General features: G+C 40.9%; 1 protein-coding gene across 2 annotated transcripts in view; it reads left to right on the top strand.

The window, feature by feature from the left end:
• Positions 1-25,845, top strand: part of AGPAT4 (1-acylglycerol-3-phosphate O-acyltransferase 4) — an 89,957-nt gene that overhangs the window by 37,864 nt on the left and 26,248 nt on the right. For both annotated transcript variants that reach the window (XM_067293508.1, XM_067293509.1), the window contains 3 exons: positions 11,402-11,571; positions 20,251-20,412; positions 22,450-22,603. In XM_067293508.1, the coding sequence (XP_067149609.1) occupies positions 11,402-11,571; positions 20,251-20,412; positions 22,450-22,603 (486 nt within the window). The remainder of the gene's footprint in view (positions 1-11,401; positions 11,572-20,250; positions 20,413-22,449; positions 22,604-25,845) is intronic.

Here is a 25,845-nt window from a genome sequence, read left to right on the forward strand (position 1 = left end):
AAGAGCTACCAAATGCTGTATTACTGATTGCTGCAGAACGTTTAGCACCTCTTTTCGGTTGTTTCTCATCCATTCATCATCATGTTTCTTCTCCCAGCGCTCCTATCTTATGCCTGCCAGTGCTTATATGGATGAACCTATTGGGCTTTTCTGGTCTGTGTACATCAAATACTGAACAACCTAATAAAAAAATATAAATAAAATTCAGTGAAACCTCACCCCAGCTACTGCTCACAGTGATAAGATGCTTCATTCCAGTGAGGACAGAGGAAAACTATTTCTGATGCACCTTAGCCACCCTTCTGTTTCAGGAAAGCTGCTTCACGATGCAAATCTTACATAGCAGCCAAGGCAGAGCTGTCCTCCTGAGCACGCTTCTGCAGCATCCCCTCTCCATGGGGACCTGCCGCCTCTTCAGAACGTGTTACTGATGTGCACTCCAGAAAGCTGTGGTAAACATCAGGAAGGTGACGTGGAGAGTATCAGTCCTTCACTTTGAAATTCAAGTTTACTTTAGAAATAGTTGCATGCATATAGCAGTTTAAAGAGAGAGGATGATGCTGATGGCTTAAGATACCCAGTTTGTGCCAGCCAGGAAAGTAGGTTAGTGCTGTTAAATTGGTCCTGATGTCTTGGAACCTAGCCTGCTTTTCTGAGGTGTGTGTGTACCTGTGTGAAGTGCTCTTTGTTAGATGTTATCATAGAAATGCTGTGACAGGCAATGCCTTGAAAAGGATCATTTGTACCACTTTGCCACAGGGCTGAGGGCAGCTGTACCTGAGCTGCAGTAGAAGTGGAGTGGGAGAGATCTTGCAGCTTGACACTAATTACAAAGTATCAGTTCTTTTGATAGATACAAAGAGAAGTTGTTTCTTTGAGGAGCATATTAAAGTAAAGCCTGCAAGACGCATCTGGGTTTAGTGCGGCCACAATAAGAGTTATAATAAAGAAAATATTTAGCTGTTAGAAAATGAAACATGTTAGCAAAGAACTTGGTGGTCGAAGCTGGTCCTTGGGGATTTAACGCAACTGAATTGTGAAATTCTGTTTCCTTACTTGGTGACAGTTAGCTTTTGTTGCAGGGGTGCTAAGGGAATACTCAGAGGGACTGGAGATGCTTGAACATCCTGCCTTTGCACAGATAACAACTGGCTATAGTGTATTTGGCTTTTACTGTTGGGGGCGGTGATGTGGTTGAAGACAGGCGGAATAGAATTAAGAAAAATTTATAATACAAACGATATGAGACTTGTAGGTAAAAGTAATGTCTCTTATTAGAACATCTGACATACCTGGAAAACTGGAAATGATTCACATGCAGAAGCTGTTCTTCAAGTTTAAAATAGAAATTGCAATCTTCACATTAAATTCAGGTTGAGAACACTTGATCTAAGATTAATTTTGCTATTCATCCATTAGACCATGAGAGGAAGAAGGAGAGGGAGATGGTATCTGGGGAACATGGGGATGAAGGACAGAGAAAGACAGGGAATTGTCTGTGGAGCACTGTGGGGTTAGCTGGAGGTGCTGAGTGACAGAAATCATAATATCATAATGATAAATTTTCTAGCTATGCTCTGAATGTTTTTGACGTACTGGAGAGCAGGCATTCTTTGAGGGGAAGCAGTGACCCTCTGTATAACTCTCAAGGAGTGAGGCTTTGATTCCAACTGGAGCTTCTAGGTATTAGTCTCTGATACATTTAGAGATCAGCTGTGGAGCTCTGCTTTTTTATGAAGCATTGAAGATGACTCTTCCCTTGTAGCTCTTACACAGGCAGCAGGCAGGTTCTTGGGGAATCTGCACAGAAAAATCGTATAAAAACAGCAAGAAGGAGTTGCCTGGCTTTTAGACTTCTTTCCAGATTTTAGTGACTGTCAGCAGCAGATCTGTGGGTCAAGTTCTATATATGGGGTCTGGCTTTCTGTTCATACATCATGTTCACTTTTGTATCCCTCAGCACCTTTGGCACAGTTGATCAGTATGTCAGTCCTGTGAATCCCCCAACATGCAGAGTGCACATGTGCACTCAGGACAGATGTATGTTGTTTCCTTCTCTTGAGTAGCCTTCTCCTGTAGGAGCATCAGTAATTTCTCCCCCCAAAATTTCTTGGGGATCACTTGCTAGCTGGAGTTAGTAGCTTTTTGGCTTTGTTTTGGGCTTTCACCTCCCTCCTGCTAGTAACTAATTGCCGTGAAGAAATGAGAGTTGAGGTCTTTATTGCAAAAGTAATGGTCTTAATGTACCATTCTTAACAATGGAAAAGTTTATTCAGAGCAGTTAAGTGGGGACAGTGTTTCTTAAATAAAAGATGTGGAGGCTTAGAAATGACAAAACCTAGAAGTAGGCCAAGCATGCATGAAGAAAAAATTATTTTGCAGCATGTGTGTATATAGGAGGCTACTTAAAAATGTGGAAATGAAATTATCAGTGTTCCTTTTGCATGATGACTTGTAGTGATGCTCTGTAACCATTTTTCTTTGTGAAACAGTTCCTCTCTGGTGCTGCTCCTGTGCACGGCAGAAAAAAGCCAGTGGTGTTTTGGGCAATAAGAAACCACATCCGCAAGAGATGCCATTGCCTGGTTTCACGCCCGTACAAAGCAAATGTGGTGTCATGGGAACTTGCCAAGTGGCATGTCGTCTTTCACTGTTCCTTGCCACTAACTCCTTCTGATCAGCGCATACTGTATTGACTTCAGTCATTCATGGCAAAAGCAACACGTTGGCTTTGTTGGAATATAAGACTGGTGAAGAGAACTACATTAAAAGACTCCCCTGCATGCAAATGCTGAAATAAATGGGTCTTTGTGCCTGAGTATATGAAGGGCTTGGGTGTGTTTATCTTTTGCCTTGAAAGCACAGCCAGTAATTTATTGTGGTGAGTGAGGAATGAAGAGCCATCATTCCTGCCTTTCCTGTGTGTTGGTGATTTCTGGCTCTCAAAGCACAGCCATGTAAGTCACTAAAGTGTTACTCAAGGCATTTGCTGACAGGATTGCTCATGGGGACTGGGGCAAACATCTCCAAAAACAGATCTGCAGCTAGTAGAGAAAGGTGCTTGGTAGGGGGTTCTTTTTGGAGGGCTTTGGGTTTTTTTTGTTTTTGTTTTGTTCTGTTCTGTGTGTGTGCGCACATGATTCCGCAGCATCACCCTCCCCCTTTTGACTGCAAAACAATTTTAAGGAGAAAAAAAAAAATCCAAAGGTGAAAGCACTTACATCCCTGTTAAGCAGCTTTAGAGTTGATGTAGTAGGTATCATCCAGGGTTTTAACCCTGTGGTCTCTGACCCCTGTGTGGTGCATAGAAGGCTTTTGAGTAGCCCACAGAAGACAGTAGGCTTGCTTTTTTTTTAGTTACCTGTAGATTTAATTTGCTATATGGAAGGCATTTAGGAGATGCACCTAGTAGCTGTAGTCTAAAAATCCAGAAAGGTAGAAAGCCACTGTTTCAAGTCCATGGGTGGACATGGTCTAAACTAGCTGTCAGACTGTTTTTAGCCTAATTTGTCTCTATATTTTTTTTTTGGAGATGGTTTCCCCTGTCTTCTATGCAGTGTATTCATGACCCAGCTGTTTATCCCACCTGGTCTTTGAAAATAGGAATGGTGGTCACAGTTTTGCCACCTTGTCATGCTTTTTATTTGTAGTGGAGAGTTTACTATGCTTTTACCACATATTACTGTAAGAATAAAGGAGTGCAATTGTAAGTGCTCTTTTTTGGTGCTGCCTTGATACATAGGTTAAAATAAATGAAGAACAACATAAAAGGAAACAATTTTGTTGTTCCTTAAAACAGGTTTTGTACTTACTTGAGATCTTTGAGTTATTGTACTTTTGAGTAAATATAATAATGCAACTATGCTTTTAGTTGCATTTTATGGTTAACCTAGAATGCCAATGTTTCTGTGGCTTATCAAGAGTAGTAATTGATCTGAAAAAAATATTAACAAACAGTTCATTTAGGTATACAAGAACAATGTTAACTATTTTAATGACTCAGTCTTGCAAAATTCACTTTGTGATGGAAAATGACAAGTGTCAGTACTCTGTGTGTGTGTGTGTGTGTGTGTCCCTTCTTCCCTGAAATGTTTTTCATGTAACTAGCTGTGGTTAAAGTCAGCCATGGAGATGTTCTCTATTTATTTATTTATTCTTTTTAAGTGCAGGCATTGAGGCAATTCAGATTGATTGCACTGAAGGACAGGAAAGCTGTCTCCCCTTATAAAGTGTCACTATGTGTAACAGGGTGGGGTTCTTTGATGTTGTTTTTGTTCTCCCTCTTCCAGAAGGGTAGAAGAACTAGCAACACTCAGGTAGACAAAGTCAGTATCAGGCATTTGAAGACTGTGGTGCATGCTGTCGCCCTCCTGTCAGCCTCTCTTAAAGCTGATCCTGACTTCCTGCAAGGACTCCCTTCTGAACAGGGGCATGTTCTTTTTTTCCCCTTCCTTTGCATTAATTGTGCAGAGGTATCACAGGAGGAGCTGGTTTGTAAGCTAGGAACCCCCATGACATGGATGAGTGTGAATTTGCCAGTTCAGCTGTGGTGTTCAGACCAGGTGTGGGAAGGAAAGAGTCAGAGGAGGACAGCAAGAGGATTTTGTGCAGATTACTTGAATCAGCTGAGGCTGTTAGTGCTGTTGGGCTAGAGATGACAAGTAGCAATAACATTTTGAGCTAAATAAAGTAAGTATTTAAAGATAACTTAATGTTACTTGAATTCAGGCAAATTCTCACCTTAGCTCACCAGGGTTCTTTAAAGCTGGGGAAATGCTTGAGTTAATGAAACATCAAATATATAATTTGTTCAGTTCTGTAATACCTACCTGTACAGTTCAGTCCATTTGAATGGTATGTTAGCTAATACAATAAAATGAAAAAAACCATATACCCCTGCACAGCTGAACTATGGATTTAGTATTATGTTTACCTCATCTTTCCCTAAAAAGTGCATTGCTTAAGTAAGCAAGATTGCCAGAGCTGAGGAAGGGAAGATATTTCATGATTTAGTTCTGGACAAAGTAATATATGTTGGTTAATCTTTATATTTTTATGTGAGCACTGGCTAAAGTCAGTGAGGATGACTCAAACTGTATTGTTATGCAGAATCAAAGGCTGGATTTTGAAGTCCAGTAGGATTTGAGTGAAAAGCTGATTAACTTGTTTATAGAACCAGAATTACAGAACATCTGCAAAAGAACTGTACCATTTCCATCAGGTATGCAGATGGTTTGGTTCTCTGTTATCCTGCACATTTTCTTTTAGTTTGCCTAAACATACCATGAAATACATTACATCTGCTGATTTACACTAGTGCATCTGGTTCAAGGAAACAGACTGGGAAATGTAAAAGAGTGGGTAAATAATGAAGATTTAAGAACATAAAACCTTTTTACTCATATATATACACTGAAACACTGTGGAAAACAATGCTTCTAGTAAGAGGGGAAACTGTCTAAAAGTAATTTATGATCATATTGATTCAATTAGTAAAGCTAAAGATAAAATGTATTGATTCATCATGCTGCTTGACAGTTTGTCCTTGTTCTGGAAAGTGGGTCGATGTTTTTCCCAAATCAGTCCTGGTAGTGCTGTTGTGCTCACATTGCACAAATGATGGGAAGCAGAGTTGGAACGGTCCCAGGGCCTCTGAGCCAGCGGTTTGGCCTTGGCCCGTATCTGGATGATGGCTTGGCGGAGCAATTGTTTTTCCTCCGAGCTGGTTCCATGCTGCATGCCAGTTTATGGGCCAGGAAGATGCTGTGTCTCATAGGTATTTATAAGCGTGTTTCCTTCACTGTACCCCAGAGGTGTTTTGATAGCTTTGCTCAGTAAGTATTTAGTAAATGGTTTTCTTTTAGTAGAACTCAAAGTAAAAAGATGAGAAGTTTGAAATGTCTAATTGTGTCTTTTGTAGGTACAACCTCTTAGTTGGATTGTATATTGTGCAGCTGCAAAGTCTTATCCCTTGACGATGGGAAACTACATATCATAGGGAATACAAGTAGAATGAGAATACATCTTCCCTGTAGTTTGGTTTATAGAGGCTTTGATTTATTGGGAGTTCTTTTTTTCTTTTCCTCCTTTTTTTTTTTTTTTTTTTGGCTGAGATTGGAGTTAACAGTCTTTTGAAAGAAAAAACTTCTTGCAAATAAAATCTTCTTGAAACTCCAAAACCTCATTAGAAAAAAATAAAAGGGGGTGGGAAAACCTTAAGCTAGAAATCTTGGCCCAACTCTGGTTGGGAGCAAGAGAGAGAGATTTCCCTCCTTCCCCACCATGAGTTGATGTTTAGTTTACAGTCTGACTGATATATAAAGAGAAGGAGATTTGCACTGGTTGTCCACACAGTGTAGGAGGCAAGCAGAGTGTGTAGGAATGACCTTGTGCTGTTAAGCTACCACAGCAAGTTTCTGGGTAATAAATTTCTGTGGCAGGCTGTGGGAGTAAGCTGGTAGCATGATGCTACTAATCATTGCTTGAGAACCACAGAGAGAAGGGAGGCTGGAAATGCAGGGGGAAAGAAAGAGTGGAAAGATTGGGAAAGAAAAGTGTTAAAAATTTAAAGGCTAGAGGATGGTATTTATTGTATTTAATACAGTACCATTCAGTGCCTGCTTTGTGTTTGTGCAGCAACTTCATGAGCACGTCAATGATAAATAAGCATGAAAGGTGAGGGACAGGGACCTACTTCTGCTGTATTTATTTAAAAAAAAAATCCACTCGTGAAGCCTGCAGAATCAAACTGCATTTAGAAATATTTTTATATGCTTTTTTGGAATGTATTTGAGATTGAAAGTATGTAATTAAAGAGCTCTATGCATGTGGTATACCTGTATAGTGAGATTCCTGATGTATTATTCATTTGTTCAAATCAAATTCCCTAGGAAGACAGGACAAAAGAGCACTCAAAATGAAGTGGGGTGACCTTGATGAAGTTGCTTTTTCCAGGTGAAGGTGGCTTTTTCTTTAAGAGGGACTTACAAACATCATCACTAGATTTTTATTTTAAGCAATAGGTTTAACAGCAGTAGAGGTTAAAAGGGAAAATCCTGTTTGGCAATCATTCTGTTTCTCAGTTGAATTCCTAGCTAAGGAAAAATCAAACCAGAAAAGTCCATCACAAACTTCTCTGTGATTGTGCTCTACCCCAGAGTGTAATCATTGATTCTGTAAAGGTTTGCAAGTTACCTTTTTTTTTTTTGATTTAATTTTCCTGTGTTTTGGGGAGTGCAGGACTTTTATTTAAAATAACAATCTGATAGAAAGCTGCATACTCACAAAGATGTAGATTTGCAGATGTTTGTCACAGGGCACTTCTTAGTAGATGAAGTCTGGAAGCTTAGCCATGTGTTTGTTTTCTCACTTGTCTATCTCCACAATGGCTTTTGTGAGGCTTTTGTGAGGAAATCAATTTCCAACCAGTGACACTCATTGTTTTATTAACATATTGCAGCTTAGTTCTTACTCTGTGTCTCTAAATACTGTTTTGATGCATAATAACATGCATTGATTAATAACTTCTACTGTGGCAGAAGGAGTGCATATCTGCTCTGGTTAGGAATAAGCAGGGGGACATTGGGAAGTCAGTCATTTAGCTACAGCTATGTACCTTAAACATAGTTTTGTCATATTAGGGATAACGTTGTTTGAACAGAGATGGGCTATTAGCCTGAATGTAACGTTGTTAGATAAAATTTGTCAGGTCACTAATGCCTGTTCTCCAGTGCACAGCACAATGTCATCCAAAAGCTTCAGGCAATTAATTTAGCTAATGATGACTGAAAATGTACAAGATTTGTTTCTGACTGTTGTCAGTATTTTCACTAGTTGGGGCCAGTGGGGGACCTAATTGAAAGGATTTCAAAAGTTTCAAAGGCTGACCTGGTTTTGATCTCCTCTGAAGTGAATGAGGATGTGTGTGGTGCTCTGGGGCTTGCTTGAAGCCAGGAGAGCATCTCAGATGTCTCATCCTTTCAGCAGACACTCTCATGGGGCAGATGTGCACCCTATAAAGAGGGTACTTCTCACTCAGCAAAAACCAGTTCCTTGCATTAAACCTTTGCTTTGGTGCAGAAATTATGTGATAGCTCTGGCAGGAAGAAAACATGTCCCATAACTCCTTTTCTCCTTTTCCATCTTGACAGACAGTGCTCCTGAGCCACTGCTTTTAGATTCCCTGCCTCTGTTGAGATGGCTCTCCAAGATTGTTGGTTTGCTGACTCACCTCAACTTCCCCTGCCTAAAACCAGGGGAACTTTGTCAAGACTTAATTCGCAAGTCCTGTGATCAGTCTTCTAGTTACAAGCAAAACAAACACAAAGTGTAATTCTTGTCTGTATTTGATAATAGTGTAAGGAAATAGGAAGGTAAAAGCTGTATGATAGTCACTAGGAGGCTACTGAGAACCCTCTCACCTGCTTGTAAATACAGCTCTGTTTTGAACAGCCCTCATCTGTCCTACCAACCCACATATCTGTTTCTTAGAATTAGGATTTGGGAACAAATCTGAATGCTAATTCGGAATGGTTTGGGATACTTAACAGTGTTTTTCTCCCCTCCACCCCGCACTTCAGTTCATCAGCAAAGGGGCGTACAGATGTACTTACTATTAATACCTCTTCTTGGATCTGGGCCCTTTGCCAGCTGCCTGTTGTCTTTGGTCTGTAGATGGCAGTTCTTCACCCAGTCTGAACTTTTGGCTTTGCTCTGGATGATTGACCCACTCCTGTCAAGTGTGTAGGGCATCGATTGTAGCAGGATATATGACTCTTACTTCTAGCAAGTTAACAGAAGGAAGCATTAAGTGTACATGCAACAAACCTGATTCTTCATGTCCTGTCCAGACTGCTTCCTGCTCTATATTGTGTCAAATTTTTTGAGGTTCCTATGTCTGTGATTTTCATTTAATTGGTTCACAGATTGCTTCTTTTTTCACCTGCCTGACACTTCATTTGTGTTTTAAGTGCGGTGGGTGGGGAGTAGCAGAGTGAGTAGTAGTGTAACTCTCACCAGAAAATCACAAATATTACCATCTGATATAGTTCAATTTCCATTTCTTTGTGGGGTGTCAACAGTGCAGGAGTACAAAAACTGGAGAAGGCACATGATAAAGATCCTTGTGCTGGACAGTCACAGCTGACAGAAACATATCAGTAGAAAAGGTATGAGTAAATATAAGGGAGCTTTATGAAACAGAAAGAAAACTTTGAATTGAACCTCTCAGTATTTAACTTTAGACTGTGACCCCATTTCTCTGACCCCATTTCTCAAAACCTGTTTCTTAGGCCTGGGATAGACCTTTCCAAAATGCTGAAGTCCCATCTTCGATATGTTTTGGACACTTAAAAGGTGACTGGATAATAGTGAGATTTGGGCACCTACATCTCTGTAGGCAAGGTTAAAATTGTATTATGCAGAATACCTTAACAGTGTGCATAAAGCAGGAAGATGAACAATCCAGAGGTGCCCATATTAAAGACTGACATGGACAATTGTGTTTCACTTTCAAAACTCGCTGATAGTAAGGTTTTTCCTTTTTTTTTTTTTATTTTTCTAAATGAAAGCCTCTTTTGTTTGTAGTTAGGTATTTCCAGAATGCTAGCAACCCATGGTGAACAGAGAGGAGACACTAAACAGAAGTGTGATGCCAAGTCTGTGTTTCATTACCCAAGCGGTAGCTGTCCTTCCAAGTCCCTTTGCCTGGCCCCGGGGCCAGAGGAAGCAGCCCTGCCTGTCACTGGCTGTATGCTGGCACAAACATTTGTGTGGCAAATGAGATGGACAGGAGCACAGTGAGCTGGATTAAACATAATTCCTGCTGCATAAACTTTAATCTGTTCCTAGATCTGACTCCCTGTGTGGCTTTCAGAAGGTCTGTGCTGGCTCAGGAGGCAGAGGTGGTGTGGTTGCTGTTTGGTCAAAGTTTGTTTATGCCAGTTTCCTGTCAGCTTTGAGTGTTTTAAAGAAACTTAAAAAGTAACTCAAGCAGGGAAGAGAAAATAACATAGTAACACCATTGGTTGGGTAAAAGAAGATGACTAATGATAATGTGAAATCTTCCAGCGAGGAAATTCCACTGATCTAGATGCTTACAGATACATTTCGCTGATGCTATCCCATGTTGTGGGTTCCACCCATCAAATTCAAATACAGCCTTTTCATCTGCTGTGGTAATACTTGGATCAGGGCCCTAGCCACAGGCATCTTGATGGGACAGGGGCTTCAGAGGGTTCAGTTCAAAGCTGCAGAAAACACAGCTGTAGCCAAGGCTGGCAGCAGAGTGTTTTCTCTAAGTTGTATGAAATGGGCACATTGCCGTGGAAAGAACTTTTCCAGGCACCAGCTGTTCTGCTGGGTAAAATACTTGGCTGTACGGCTTCTCCTGCAGTAGTTAACTAACCCCTTGCTGTGCCGAAGAGCAGCAGTAGAGTGCCCCTTTCCAACAGTCTTAGAAAGAGCTGCTTCCAGAGGTTAAGCAGACATTGAGATCAACTATGTGTGGATGGTGCCTCAGTCAGCAGTCCTCACTGGAATGAATGAGCTTTACCTGGATGAGTTTGAGGACCCTGAAGCGGAGAAACGCTGTGGGCTTGCTGACACCTCTGGCTCTTCACTCATCATTGTCATTAGACCGCTTGCACGAGTGGTCAGACTGTGAGCAGAAGTTCCTGGATGTACTTATTACCTGTTGAAAGCAGTGTTACATACATCATCATCTTTAGTTATATTATATGCTGATCCTTTCCCTGACAGGAATTAAAGAGGGAAAGGTGCTGTGAGTGGTCACTTAGCACATCCCTGTACAATATGTAATAACTGGCTGTGCTGTCACTTACATTGCGTGCTAGGCTTGCCGAGAGCACTGCAGTTTGAGCCTGTCCAACCAGGAGCCAAATGATCCTGTGAGTGAGCTGGGCCCTATTTGCTGTCCATGCTTCATAAATTTTTAGCTTTCAGAGCTCTTAGAAGTAGAAGGACCTATATGTAGTGAAAATGGGCATGTTTCTTTCTCCTAAAAGCTTGCTTTGGTCTTCATGTAATTCTGTTATACTACTTGCATGAAAATATTATGAAGTGCAAATGCTAATTTTACATGTATTCTGATAATAAAATTTTTCATATTTAAATGGCAACTTTTAAATTACTGCTTTTTCTCAGTATCACTGTGGAAAATTTTTGCTCCCTCCTTCCATGTCATCTTGTTTCCCTTCTCCCCCTAACCCCTCCTTGCTATACCAAAACATGTGGCTATGTGGTTTATGTTCAGCATTTCAGCTTAATTGCAGCCCTTTCTTTGCCATGTGCTGTTGGGGCAACTGATGCTTTTCAACACACTAATGATTTGTGGGTTTGTATATACTGTGTACATTCATATGTTTGTTGTTGTTTATTCCAGAGATGGTGATGTTGCTGGAATGGTGGTCAGGCACCGATTGCACCCTCTACACTGACCCAGAGAGTTACCACAAGTATGGGAAAGAGAATGCCATCGTAATCCTTAATCACAACTTTGAAATCGACTTTCTCTGTGGTTGGAACTTTTGTGAAAGATTTGGGGTCTTGGGGGTGAGTTCTGATTAGCATTTAAAACAAATTTCATCTTCAGTGATGCAGAAGAAAACCCCAAAAATTCTTTATGTTTTTGTAAGTTAACAGATCTTTGTTCAGATTTTATTCAGCTGTTGTTTAGATTCTGAGAGCTGAACTTAAAGCAATGCAGTGGAAGTATTTAAAATACTGAGACAGGATTGTTTGGGCATTCACAGAAATTTTTAAAGCATTGCAGTTAAAATTGATAAAGGAGACATTTTTAACCTGTGGAGCTTATTGCAATTGTTTCTTTCTGTGTGCTTGCTAGGTACTTATTATGGTTCTTTGTGCTGCAGAAAGATGAGCTGTTCTGTGATTCTTTCCCAGTAAATTGTAGAATTTGTCTGCCTTCTCTGGTGTTGTCTTACAAATCCTCCAAAACGTCTAGGACAGCTAGAGCTTGAATGATGCAGTCTCCATTGCCTCTCAGAATGAAAGAGCTGCCAGCTTAAGTGAAAGCAGTAACTAGGTTATACTGGAAGGCGGGGTGTTAGTGATAGTGAGCTAACCTATAGTTGAATATATTATTATATTAGGCTAGGAGTACATGTGTGTTTATTTTCAGGGTTTTTTTGTTTCCCCTGTCAGCTCATGGGGATGATTCAAGCTCCTCTCCTAAGCCAACTTGACTTAATTCTGTGGTAGTGATGACATTCTCTACCTCCAAGGTACTTAGAAAACAGTTTCTCCCTCCTATGAACACAGACTAATAACTCATTTTGATAATCTTCTATAGCATCCTCTTCTAACTTTGCTACTGGCCACTTGTCAAAGCCATGGTGTTGGATTGCATGAAGCTATGACTGGTTATGGCCTTTCATTTGGGCCCTTTGAATTTCCTGGATATTGAGGCATGACTTCAATCCCTTTCATATTATAGTACAATTACAAAATGCAAGCATTACAGGCCCAGCATATTACTGAAACAGCTATTGGCTCCTAATTACTCTGGAACTATTTGCCCATAATGTCTAGGACTTGAGCACTGAGTTGGAGGATATCATCAAAGACAGCAACGTGGGTGGGGAAAATGTATGTGCCAAGAGCATTCTCCCTTCTGTGTATTTATTGTACTGCGGTGCTTTAGCGTAGCCTTTCTAACTTTTTAAGCCTGATGGCCACAGTTCTTAAATAAAGCTGTGTTTTAGAGGATCACAAACAATTAAGTCCTTCAGAAAGCAACACTGTAAAAAATGAAAGAATTATTTCTATACAAGCTAATAAGGACCTACATGGTCAAAAATCTCTCATTTTACATTGATGCTGCGTGGTTGGATTGAATCTCATTAGCTTTAATGATTTTTTTTGTTTATAGTTTCCCAAGATAATCAAAATTATGTTTTTATTTTTTGTATTCTTTCCTACTCATAAGAAAACCACTGCCTAGAAGCATAAGTGTTGGACAGTTTTGTACTCTGTTGCACTAAGTGGAAATAATTTTTCCTGTATTTGGATACTTATAGTTACTGCTCAGTTTGTGTTTTTGCTGATCTTTTATACATATAAACTATTTCAGTCTTTTGAGCGATGCGCTGTGGTTTTACTTCCCGAAACTATAATCTGTAAAGTGTGCAGAACCCCCTCAGTTATCATTTTTTGCTGGGAACTGAAGGTGCTCGGAAGGAGACTGATTTCTAGACCTGAGTTTTACAAAGCTTTAAGCTGGTGCTGCTTGTGGAAGATGTGGTTTTGCCCTTACCATGCCTTTCCATGTGCTCTCATTAGCATATATGCCTTTACACTGTAAAGCAGTGCATTTCCAGGTTCATCTTAAGCTATGTTCAAAACAAAACAACAAACCACAGAACAAACCCCACCTCCACAAATGTTATCCTAGATTAGATTCCTGATTGGATCGATTGTGCTGGCACCCTGGTACTTGTGCTGGTGCAGTGCAGGAGTGGACGTGTGTATAGGGATGGGGGGGGGGGTGTAAGCTGGTTTGCTTTTGCGCTGGCTTACTCCAAAGTGCAGTGCGCAAAACTGCAGGGTTTGGTGTGGCAGCACAGCTAAGCATGTAAGAACTGTTATGCTGAGGGCAGGTCCTACCCTCAGAGGCCAAGAGCAGATGTCTGGGAAAGGAGTTACCGAGACCAAGGCAAACGTACAGGCAGACTTCCCCTAAGTGCTGTCCCAGCCTCCAGCAGTTTGTGGCTCAGGAACTCTGTGGGCCAGAGGTGGGTTCAATGGCTTTCTTCTCCATGAAGGTTGCTTGGAAACTTTTAGTGTCTACAACATCTTAGTAAGCTGATCTCATGTCCGCTGCTGTTGAAAAGGGAGATCTTGCACATCCAGTCCCATCTCATGCATCTGTTCTCATGCTTGTCTGCCCGGTGGTGGCATGTTTCAGGCAGCCCTTCTCTCCCTCCCGCCATAACTAATGCAATGAGAAGGGAGGGCTGCCTGGGGAGGGAGAAGGTGAAGGCAAATCATGGCTGAAGGAGTGGGACTGGCACGTTTGGCTGCAGTGAACAGGCAGAATGGCTTTGGTGTGACATCCAGCTGTACCCTACAGCCTTGGCAAACAATGGCTGTGCTACTAACGATGTCGCAAGTGTGTGCCCAAATTCTCAGTATTTTACAGCTTGAACATTTCCTAAGCAAAACCAATATATCCTGTAACTTTTTTTTGGTTGTTTTTGTCAGTTTAAAAACAAAATTAAACTTCCTTAAACTATACTTGCCCATCTCATCCCCAAAAGAGGAGTCCTTCCCTTTTTCTCCACTTTCTTCAACAGGATGTAAAAACTGTTCCTCCTGGTTTTAGTTGCAACAGATATTCAATCTGTTTGTTGTTGTGCTCCTTCATCTCTCTTCTGCAGGACTGGCCTTCTCCCTTAACCTTATAGCCAAATTGCCTTAGTCCCAACAGGTGTATAATGCTCTATCAATGTGATTTTGATTTTGTTTTTTTGCCACATATTGTGGATTATTTTTTTTTCAGCAGGAAAGGGGGAGTTTTAGTCTCTTGTGTGTTATTGTTAGGTTTGTGAAATTGTATCCTCTCCTAATGACTCAGTTCCTGTATTTGAATGGCATGAGGTTCTCTGCTTTCATGAAGGTTTTTAAAGAATATAGAGGAAAATCTGGCAAAAAGAACCTTGGGAGTTGCTAAGAACAGAGGAAGCAGGGGAGCAATAAAAAGAAAAAAAGAATATCAGTTGTAACATTTATCTTAATTTCTAGGTTTTTTTAGAAATATGGTATTTTTGGAGCACCCATTTGCAATCCTAAGAGGTACTGGGTTGGCAGTGCTGAGTGAGAGACAGAAACCTATTCACTTATAGTGAAGAAGGAGAAAACAACCACATGAAGGAGCAATTCTGCACTTGCTTTCAGGCTTGCAAGTTATTTTAGTCACTCAGGTTGTCTCACTGGTTGCAGTTGGGCTGTGTGCAGCTGAAGTTACTAATGTGTAAGTGTTTGCAGCACCAAATCATAGGAGATTTTTGCTCAGTCCGAGCTTATAAATGACTTGCATCTATATTCCACTTCTGTTTCTGTGAAAGGCCTCTTCCCGTTTTGTTATTTTGTTATTTTGACAACGATCAGTCACATTTACCTGCCTCCTTGCGCTGCCAGACCTGAAAGATGTGTGAAGGGACATGGAGCCCAAAATGGGAATATAAGGGAGCTGGATGCTCAATGTGAAGTCAGCATCATGCTGCCGCGGGCAATGCAGACTGCAGGGGAAGGCCCAAGTCCTGACTCGGGCCAGTGTAGCTGTGACAAGCAGTGTCACAGCACCAAGCAGTGAAGGAAGGAGCAGTGGTGCCAGCTTGGGTTTCTGTAGAGATGGAAGCAGCACAGCCTCAACAGGGAAGAGCTGTGCCCACGCCAGTATTTCCTAGTGAAAGGCAGGGCTGTTGCTGCAGCCCTGAGCCAGAACGACTGTGGCTGTGTGGGTGCCCTGCTTTTCCATGCTGTGCCAGCACGCTGTCTGGGGGGATGCTGACTCCACCGTGGCTGTGCATTGCTTTGTGGCATGAACAGAGACATGGTCCCAGTCACTGGTCCCTGCATGGTGCTATGCCCTTCAGTTTTCTTGCCTGTGACTTTCATTGGAGTCCTGGTGCTTACCGTCCTCTTTAGTGGTGGACAGCTGAGCTACTCTATCAGTGTTTAAACACACTCATAGCATTTAGCATCAAGGTGTGTGCTAAGGGGCTCCAGTATCCAAACCCCTTGGAAAAGGGGACCGCTGGCTACCAAAGCTCTAAATCAAGACACAGGTATGTTCTGAGGAGGTAGACATTACGAAGGATTTACACCAAAAACACGTTATTACGCTCCCTGCCAGGATTCACTGTGTTAGCTGTAACCTACTTCATTGCTTAATATATCCAATCAGTGATAAAATAGCTTTTTTAGCAACCTTTTTCCCAAGGTGAAGATTTTTTTGAAGTGAAGGCCATTTTTGTTAATCTAAATCTTCTCGTTCACCTGTTCATCTTCTAGTGTCTTGAGTTTCACGTTATTGCTGATGGTCTGTCTACCTTAGCAAAACATAAACATTACTCCAATTGGCTTGTTATATTGACATCAAAATAGGTGCTTTGCAAAAAGGAGCCACAGCTATCAGCATGGCTTTATTCCTTGGCAGGGGGACGATGCAGAAAACCACTATGAAGAACTGTAATTGCAAACTATCTTATTTTAACTTTCTCATCAAAAATTGCTAAGCATACATGATCATTTTTAACCCTAATTTAAACCATTATGCCAGGAAAATCTGATTTTAAATACGAACTGTTCTTGTGGAAGCTTGCTGTTGGAAACTGAGCATGGCCTTTAACATGGGTGTGAGAAGAGATTTTTTTGCTAGATCACTATGGAACTGATACTGGGATTGATAGGTCTGTGAACTTCAATTACTTCTTAACACTGCTTCCTATATACATTTTAGTTACTACATTATTGAAAGCTATTATGATCGTTCATGTAGGCAGACAGCCACATCTTATTCGGATTTAACATGGCATCATAGGATATGTTTGGACACATATCCTCTAAAATATTGCCCTGTTACCTTTCTAACATGGAAAAGTTTTTCAATGTGAAGCATCAAAAATTATGAGCCTAGTTTGCTTTCTAGTAAGATGGCTCTGAGGACTGAAGAAATATTTCGTTGCATCATGATATCCCTCAGATTATAATATGAAAGAATGCTATATTTCAAAATAGAGCAAACAGTCATCAAAAGTGTATCAATGCTGAGGGCATCATGTAGAACAAATAACTCACCAGGCAAATATCTGCTGCTAATGATTTACAGTTACAATGAACTTGTTTTGAAACTGTGGAACAAATTCTGGTACACTTCCTCAGCTTGCAGGCTGATTTCATGCTGTTTATTGCATTTGGTGATCTAGAAGTGTTGGATAGCTGAGGCTGGGCAAATAAATCAGGATTTTCTTTCTGTTACACCATAGCTGTGCAAGTGCATCTAAAGTAAACTTTTAAAATTCTTTTTCTATGTGACTTTAGTACAGTCATTAACACAAGAAATTTGTGGGTTTTTTCATCTGAACATAGCTGGCCAAAGGAAATTAAATTCAGGCCTGGATTAAAATGCTGTTATTCTAGATAAGCCGTCATCATGCAGTGGTAATTTCATAAGACATCTATTGGAATTATGCAGTTCTGAACATTGCAAATTTTTAAATCCCTTCACGAAGGCAACTTCCATTGAGTAAATTATCTTTTTTTTTTTTTTTAATTGAATTTATTCTGTTGAGCAAGCTGAATTGAAAGGTTAGAGGTGACTGTTGCATCTTTACAAAAGCACTTTGTTAAAGAAAAAGTGGTGGCAAAAGTAAACTGCGGCTGCGTTCTTCCCCTCACATTTTTACACAGGAGCTGTACATGTGTAAACAACTGAAAGAGAATAGATTGTGGCTCTAGTTATTGTACAGGAGCTGGCAGTGTATGAGGGACAGACCTAATGTATTTCTCCCACATGAGAGCAATCTTACCAGTGTAATGCACTGAAGAGTTTCCTTTCCCTCATTAGTTGTGTGTCATTAGCCTTCCTTCTACTCATAGCATAGGTGGGGAGCACAAAATAGCATACGATGATTTAGCTACTGTTTATGTGCATCTAAGGGCTCATACACTCGAGTGTCCAACAGAGCACTTTTAAATTTTAAAAACGCTGTGAAACAGCAAATGAATAGGAATATGCCCAGGGGAAGAATTCAAACATCTGTACTGCTTTTGTGGATATACCTGTGCCATATGACACCCTAACCTCACAACAATAGGCCTGCCTTTGTTTCACCACAAAAACAAACAGCGGTGACTTCTCTTCTGCCCCTTGTTAAACTCATGCGCTTTTGAAATTAGGCAAAGCATTAGAAAATAGCTGGTGGTGAAATGTAATTTACTTCCACTTGCTTTTTGGACTAGAATTCCCGTATTTTAAAGTTTGGGAGGGAGAACCACTAGACTGTCTTTTCTGATGGTGTTCTGGAGGCCTTGTACGTCACCTGCAGAGCACACTTACATTTGTTTATGGTCTTATGATACTGAGCACTTACTGTAAATAAACTTTAAGAGGATGTTTCTTTTCTCTATTTTGTTTGGGTGACAGTTGTTTGCCTCATTCTACAGTGGCTTCGGTTAGGATGTCAGCTGCAGCTGCTGGCTAATGGCTTCCCTGGTTGTGACTAAGGCAGGCAGTGGTCCCCTAAGGCTGAGGTTCACCAAAGGTTTTGGCCTTACCCACCTTAGCTAGAAATATTTTAGATCTGTTGGGATTTCTTTGGTTCAAAGCATTGGCTCAGCTGCCTTTCTCAGACTTTCACAGAAGAGAGAAATGGAAGAGCATATGAACTGGTGTGTGTATGTTTTGAATGGAAGTTACGTGGTACATGGTCTATAACAAAAAACACTCTTATGAAGGCTTTTAAAAGTATATGCTAGAATAATTTAGGTATATTTTGGAAATAAGAAAATGACCTGTAGTGAGAGAGACTGAGAAGAGGAAAAGCAGTAGCCTGGAAAAAAATCTGAGAGCTAAGGAAAGTGGTGGGAAGAGAGCCTGTATCTCTGTGGCCAGTTCAGAGAGCTGGAAGGGGAGGCTGGGATCAGCATTACTGCTGCCATGCAGGAGGAGCTGACATCTGAGATGGCTTAAGATTGAATTTGCAGAAAGTGTGCCTCAGCTCTGGCTGCCGAATTCTCCTGCTGCTCCATGTGGGAGAACAGGGTTTGGAGTTCTGACCTGGGCCCACTGTTGAAATTCTCCAAATGTTTGAGAAGGAGAGCTGTGTTACAATGTGTTAAATCATTTGACAGAATTACTTCTGCATTCTTGGAAATAGAGTTGTCTCGCGTCTTTTTCCTGTTCTGCTTCTGTGTAAGTCACTAGTGAAGCTATGTGACAAGCACTTACCTTCCAAGTCTCATGAGCTTTTAGAGAGCTTAATTATTTAAGGTATTTTTCTTCTCAAGGAAGGAGAGATGATGAGAGAAATGAGATAAAGAATTAGGTCAAGTCCCTTTTCCCTAGTAATCAAATGAACAACAATGGCCAAAAAATGAAAACAAATGGATTTTTTTTTTTGATGATAATTGCTTAACTAATTGCTGCTAGTGAAACGTCACATCCTGGAACCTGTCTGAGGAGCACTGGGATGGAATGGCTTATCATCATATAACAAATGCAAACTGGACTGTCATTGCTCCATCTGTCTTCTAGAAAATGTCACTGTTTTTCAGTAAGTGCTGAAACAACAGTTTTTACAGACATACATGCCATTTTAGTCATTAAATAACAAAGTGAGTCGTTAAATAACAAAGGGAAGTGTAAGAGCACACGGAGGTGGACTGCTTTGAAAGAAAGAAAATGAACAAGTAGAATCAAGTCTGCTCAGTGGGGTGTCATTCCGAAATAAGCAAGGAATTAAGTTCTGAATTAGGATTTGAAACTTGGTGAATGTTTGATATGCTATACGCTTCCTGGGGAGAGTCTGGACAAATCACTTCAGTGTCTGTCTCGCACTTGTGAGACAGGACCTGTACTTTTTTTTACTCCATAATCATGCTCTGAAGAGAGATTCACTAGTGTAAGAGTACCCCAGCCCTTCCACAGATGTATCTAAGCACTAATGAAGTATTTTTATTGCTGTTGTAGCTTTGGTAAAGCATGTGTGATACAGGTGTGTGCAGCAGTATGCTGTTGTCTATCAGTGGTTCTGTGAATCGGGTTCTTATTCTGAATAGCTTTCTCGTCACAGTGAGGTGCCTCAGCTTTGGGGAGAAACATAGCTGCAAGATATCTTAAAGAAATTTGAGTTGCCACTGCCCATGGTCTGCTTGAATGGAGAACTTTGTTTTATATGGTTGTTTGTTAGGTCTTTTGCATGAATTCCTCAGTGTTTGAAGGAATTTGGCATGTGTTTTTGGTTTCAGGGTTTGGGTGTGGGTTTTTTATTTTATTTTATTTTTTTTTATTCTGGAAGTCTTCTTTCATGCAGATATCTGGGATCAGATTCTACCATTCTGTCATATGAGGAAAACGTTTTTGTTTTGCTTTTGCATTGATGTTAAAACTGGGACTGCTCAGCAAGAATCAACTGTGCATGTGTCATGGTCACACAGAACTGAGTAAATGGTCTGGTTTTGTTTTATTTTCTCTGCTGTGTCTTGCAGAGTTCCAAAGTGCTCGCAAAGAAGGAGCTCTCCTACATGCCTGTCATTGGCTGGATGTGGTATTTCCTGGAGATAGTCTTTTGCAAGCGTAAATGGGAGGAAGATCGGAAAACAGTCATACAGAAGTTGCTGAACCTCCGGGACTACCCTGAAAACTTTTGGGTGAGTGATGACTAATGAGTGGAGTAGCAGGTGCTGCAGTGGCTGGAGGGCTGAAGGACCTAGGTTATATGTGAAAATCACCAGATTGCTCTTGAGAACTTTGATTTGTGAGCTTTCCAGCAGTATCAGGAGAGTATTCTCTGAATTTCTTATGTAATAGTCTGTCTTGTCTGTTTTCTTCCTCTGTAGGAGGGAGCCCTACGGATGTTGTTCTAAAAATATTTTAACTTTGATCAATTCAGTAAACTTTGCGTCTCTCTAAATTTAGGAGTTGGGGAGGGGTAGATGCAGGGGTTCATGTGTGTTTGTGTAACAAACACACACATATGTGACAATACTGTGTTGAAACATCTTAGCTGGTCTCTTTTTCTGAGCTCCCCTCTCACCTTTCTTAGATCTCTGAGGGTTTGTACTAGTATTTTCTCTTTCTGGTTCCCAGTGATTCTGCTATTCCTATGGAGGTGCTCTGTCAGACTTGGCCCAGTAGAATTGAAAGCCACAGAGTAGTGTCAGGTTAAAGAAGTGGTGCCCCTGGGCCTATGGCTGTATTACACAGAGGATTGGTGTCACCTTTCTGTAACAGGAAAGTGTCACTTTTCTACCACCACCATCTTTTAGTATCAATCTGCTTGGCACTTCCTAGTCTAGAAATTAAACACCTTTGAATTCTTTCTGTTCTCAGTAATCAGAAAAATCCTAGTTCTCATGAGCTGGTGATGATGAGAGATACATTCAATTAGGGAAATAGTGTCTTAAGCAGCCTCACAGTGGCCTACAGAAATTGTTTGCTTACGAGGTGGTTTCCTGGTGAAGATGTATATGCCTCATTCTCTGAAATGAAACTTCTTTTTTGATTGCTGTTGATTTCAGTCAGCCCTAAGCAATCAAAACTGAGCTCTGTTTGGATACTGTTTAAATGATTTTCAGACAGAGGCTGTCTAGGAGAGGGAGCCTCCTTTGTTTCTAGTTCCGTTCTCCCTCATATGGATTTGCCTATGCTCTGTGACTTTTGAAAGGGGTCTAAAGCCTTTTTGTAAACCTAGACAGTTCAGCACTAATTTGTGAGCACAGATCACCACCCTCCTTTATATATAGCCCTAGAGGGATTACTAAGAATGTGTTATACCTTATAGTAGCAGAGATAAAATTGTCAGTGTACAACTGGGGTTAATTCAGTGTGGGCTTTTAACTTGCATTTCTGTGTGGTGACCTTGTGTCAAAAGAGATAGCAATAGCTACCTTGTATGTAGAAAGGCAGAGCGTGCTAGGTGGGCTACAAGGATTTTATCAGTTTCTGTATGTTTCATCAAGCTGTTCAACAGTGTGTGATACACCAGTAAAAGTGTTCTTAGATGGGCTGGAACTGAAGCTGGCTGCTTGGCAAGCTTTCTTCCATCTCTTTCTGTTCCTGTGGGCTGAATTGTAGCTGTGGGTTATTGGGACTTTGCTTGTGCTATTCCACCATGTTCCCTGTTAGTCTGTGTTCAGGCTTAGCAGAAATTTACCTCTTGCTTGGCTGCTGGCCAAAGATCTGTCTGTTCTCCCATGCCTGCCAGTGGCAAGATTGTAATTGCTTATGTCTGAGCAGTTCCACTATATAGTTCATATGGGAAGGGAGCTGTTCCAGTTGTCCTGCATCTGCTGGCCTGCATCTGTTATCAGCTCAGTCACTGGCATCAAAGACACTGTCTGCGGTCCTTGTGCTGACTTGAAAGAAAGTTAGGTGGAGCGGGATGGGGAAGGAGGGAAGCAAGCTGGGCACTGAAGCATTTGCTAGAAATGTTTGTTTCAGACACTTACCAAGTTGTAGTTACAGTGTCACTGGAGCACCTTGCCATCGTTAAGAGATTTGTGAGGTTTTTTGTTTGTTCATTTGCTTTTATCTCCAGGCAGTTAAATTGTTCAGATGCATATCAGACCGTACTTGTCCCTACTAGCAGTGTTGATTTGTGCCATGCTGGTGGGAGTTAGAGAAGACTCTGGTCAAATAGGTCTGCATCTTGATCTGCTTTCTAACTGTAGTCCTCTTGCTTTCAGTTCCTGATTCACTGCGAGGGTACAAGGTTCACAGAACAGAAGCACCAGATTAGCATGCAGGTAGCTGAAGCCAAAGGCCTGCCCAAGCTCAAGTATCACCTGCTGCCACGAACAAAAGGATTTGCTGTCACTGTGCAGTGTTTGAGAAATGTAGGTAAGGAAAGTCACAAGGAACAAACATTAAATGGTTATTTCAGTTATCTGCTGTCACTTTGCCCTGTTCTTCTTTTCCCTGTAGCATGTGTCCTAGCAGAAAAGCCTTGGAACTCTTTTTGATTTCTTCCACTAGTTTGCAAAAACTAAGATTGTGTTTGGCTATCAAAACCCTGTGACAATTTGGTTATTTTTTTTTGCTTTGTTTTCTGTTACTGTGAATCTGTATTGGGGGGTTGGAGGTTTCATACCTACTGTTTCAGCTAGAGGAATGAGACTCCCAAAGGCTAGTATTTACTGTACTACTGAGAAATCCTATTCCAAGTTAGATAAAATATATCGCTTCAGAGAAACTAAGATTGTCTGTCTTAAATATTTCTTCAGATAAATACTTCTATCAAGTAATGCCAAATTAGTGTAAAAAGACATTTGGCTTTAAATTTCATTATAGATCAATTCTAACACTTTAGAGTTTCTTAGTAACCTTTGTGGAGCTGGGAGAAGGGGGGCAGACCTCTTCTGAATGTATACGTAGAAGAGGTTTATCAATAAGCTTTTTCCACATTGCAGAACATAAGCAAATTTTGCTTCCTCCCCTGCCCCCTCCAGTTACTTCAATTGAATTTGCCAATTTTAGAATGTAATCAGTAAGAATATGGTGCATGCATTTCCTGTTGCCTTTAAAGTTGGTTTCTTTACAACTAATATGATCCAGCAAAGTCTTCCACTGTGTACTTTTCTTGACAAAGGAAAGACAGATGGTGCTAAGTAGCTGTAGTGCTCCAGTACTTTTTGGGTTTGGTGGATTTATGTGCTTTTAGAAGGCTGATATATAAGGAAGATAAAAAAGAAAGTGTTTTAGCTCCACTGAAGTTGATGTCAAAACTCCTTTTGCCTTTGGTGAAGATATGTTTTCATCTGGCATATCTGGGATAGCTGCAGTACGAAAAAGTTCTGCAGTTAGCTGTCTTGCTGTCTGTCATGTCTCTTTAAATCTCCATATCTTCTTGCAAGTCAGGCAGATGATATCAGTGTTGTAGCTTGTCAGGCACTGACAAATTGCCTCCCCCAAAATGGATAGCATAGCTTGGATCTCATCTGTTATATGAAGAGGGAAGTTATGTGCAATATCCAGCAACTCCCTGAAGGGCACAATTTAACCTTCCCTTTTTGAAAAAGCAAGACTGTTTTGCTGAGGAGGAGGGGAGACTGACCTGAGACATTGAGGAAGAGCTGAGTCAGAGCTCTCTGACCTCCAGTGCCCTCAGCTGGGGGTTTGGGGCAGGTGGTGGTTTTGGTGATGGTGGTTTTGCTTTTGTTGTTACTCTGTGTAAAGCAAACAGCACATGGTATGATTGTGGACAAGTAATTGATTTGTGGGGAAATGCTTCAAAAGAAAATGAATAATTTTAGGGATCCCAAGTTCCCTTTATGAAAACTTTGTGCATTCATGAGCTTCACTACCTTTTAGAATGCTAAATATCTGAAACAGTTTCAGAAAAAGAAGACTTGGATTCCTAAATTGCTTATGTACTTAGGAAAATGTGTGTTACTACCTCAATCCAGAAGCAGTGACTTGCTAGGTCAAACAAGGTAAGGCTAATGAGAATGTAAGATTTCCGTGCTAGGGTTCAATGAGAAGCTCAGAAGGTCATAGCTTTTCATAGATACTTGCTGTTGAACTGTATAGCTGAAAAATCCAGCCAACATACCTCTGAGGAAAATAGTCTTGTCTGATAGATGATCACAGATAGCTGTCAGCTGCAAATTCCTGTGGATATATTGCTTTACCTGCCTTGTAACTTTTTGCAATGTCTGAGTTACTATTCAAATCTCCCCTCTGGAGAGAAGGGGTACAAGTGAAGAGCATTTGAAAGGCCTTTGTAGTGACAAGGAAGATGTTTGTTTGTTTGTTTTTTAATAGAGAATATGATGGAAGTCTGTTTTGACAGAAACCATAATCTAAAAATGTAAGTTCTTTCTAGAAATTACTCCCTTTTTATATGAATGCCTATAGGATTTGACCACTTCTCTCTCTTAACCTGCACTAATAATTGGTGCCCAGGTTATAAGCAATGACATGTTGCTGTAGGTGTCAATATACGCAGAGGGTCTATTTTGTACTAATTTGGGGATTTTTTGTTTTCTTTTAAATATTTGTATTGGTATATACATATGATTTGACTTGTTAACAGTGAGACTCAAGGCATATACAGTAATGCTGTGCTTCATAATGTGGCCCAGCAATTGACTGTATCCCTTACTTATATTAAAGTCTCAAATTACTTAATCCAAAGAGCATCAGTGTGACTGCTGCTGTACTTCTGCACAAAAAGCAATGGTGATGTGCAGACATTCAGAGCTTCAGTTCAGTGATTGCTTCTCTAATGATCTACAAGAGAATGACTCTTGTAGGCTGACCTGTCTATCTTGCAGTGCAATTCACCTCCATTTTGGTGACCAGGAAATCTGTAGTAGGGTATTCCTGCACACCTCTGAAAGGCATGGCACTGAGCTATCTGAGCCCATTTTGGGGCCTGCCACTTAGGCTAATACACTTTCTGCTTTTCCACAAGGGGCAGTGGGCCTGGCTGGAGTGCCTTGCTAATGGAGCTAGCTGCAGCATGACATAGCAGTGAAGGGAAGCCAAATGTTTGGATCCAGTTCCAAGCTGGATGTGACCGAGGTCAGCGTTTCCTTTTCCTCTGTTCTTCCTTCCTCCTTTCTGACAGTGGTGTGCTTCCAGCTGTCTTAGGCTTCTCTCTGTAGCATGGATGGATGGATGCTAGTTCCGGTGGCAGTAGAGGTGACTCACCCACAAATAGACCTGCAGCTGTGTCACAATAGCAATGATTACACGTTGGTCCTTTCTGAAACTTTATCTCAACTCCCAATACTAACCGGTGCAGTAGTCCTGTGTCTGTTGGAGACAAGCATAGGTGAAGCCAGTCTGGCAGATTCTCCTGTCATGAAAAAACAACTTCAGATGCAGTTTATTTAATGTGGTAAGAAGATGCATGCTTGGAGAACTACCTCCATACCCAGTGGTACCATATCTGTGAGTATAAGGAGATATATTTGGACAAAAATATCCTTGACACAAATAAAAAATAAAGAAACATTCCTCTTAACTCTTTTTCCTTTCCCCCTTCCCCAATTAAATGGAGATAACTTTATAGATCTGATTATGTGCCTCTGTAGAGGTACCATAGTCTAAAGAGGTCGACACTACTCTGGCTGCAA

The sequence above is a fragment of the Apteryx mantelli genome, chromosome 3, assembly GCF_036417845.1.
Source record: "Apteryx mantelli isolate bAptMan1 chromosome 3, bAptMan1.hap1, whole genome shotgun sequence".
Lineage (NCBI taxonomy): Eukaryota > Metazoa > Chordata > Aves > Apterygiformes > Apterygidae > Apteryx > Apteryx mantelli.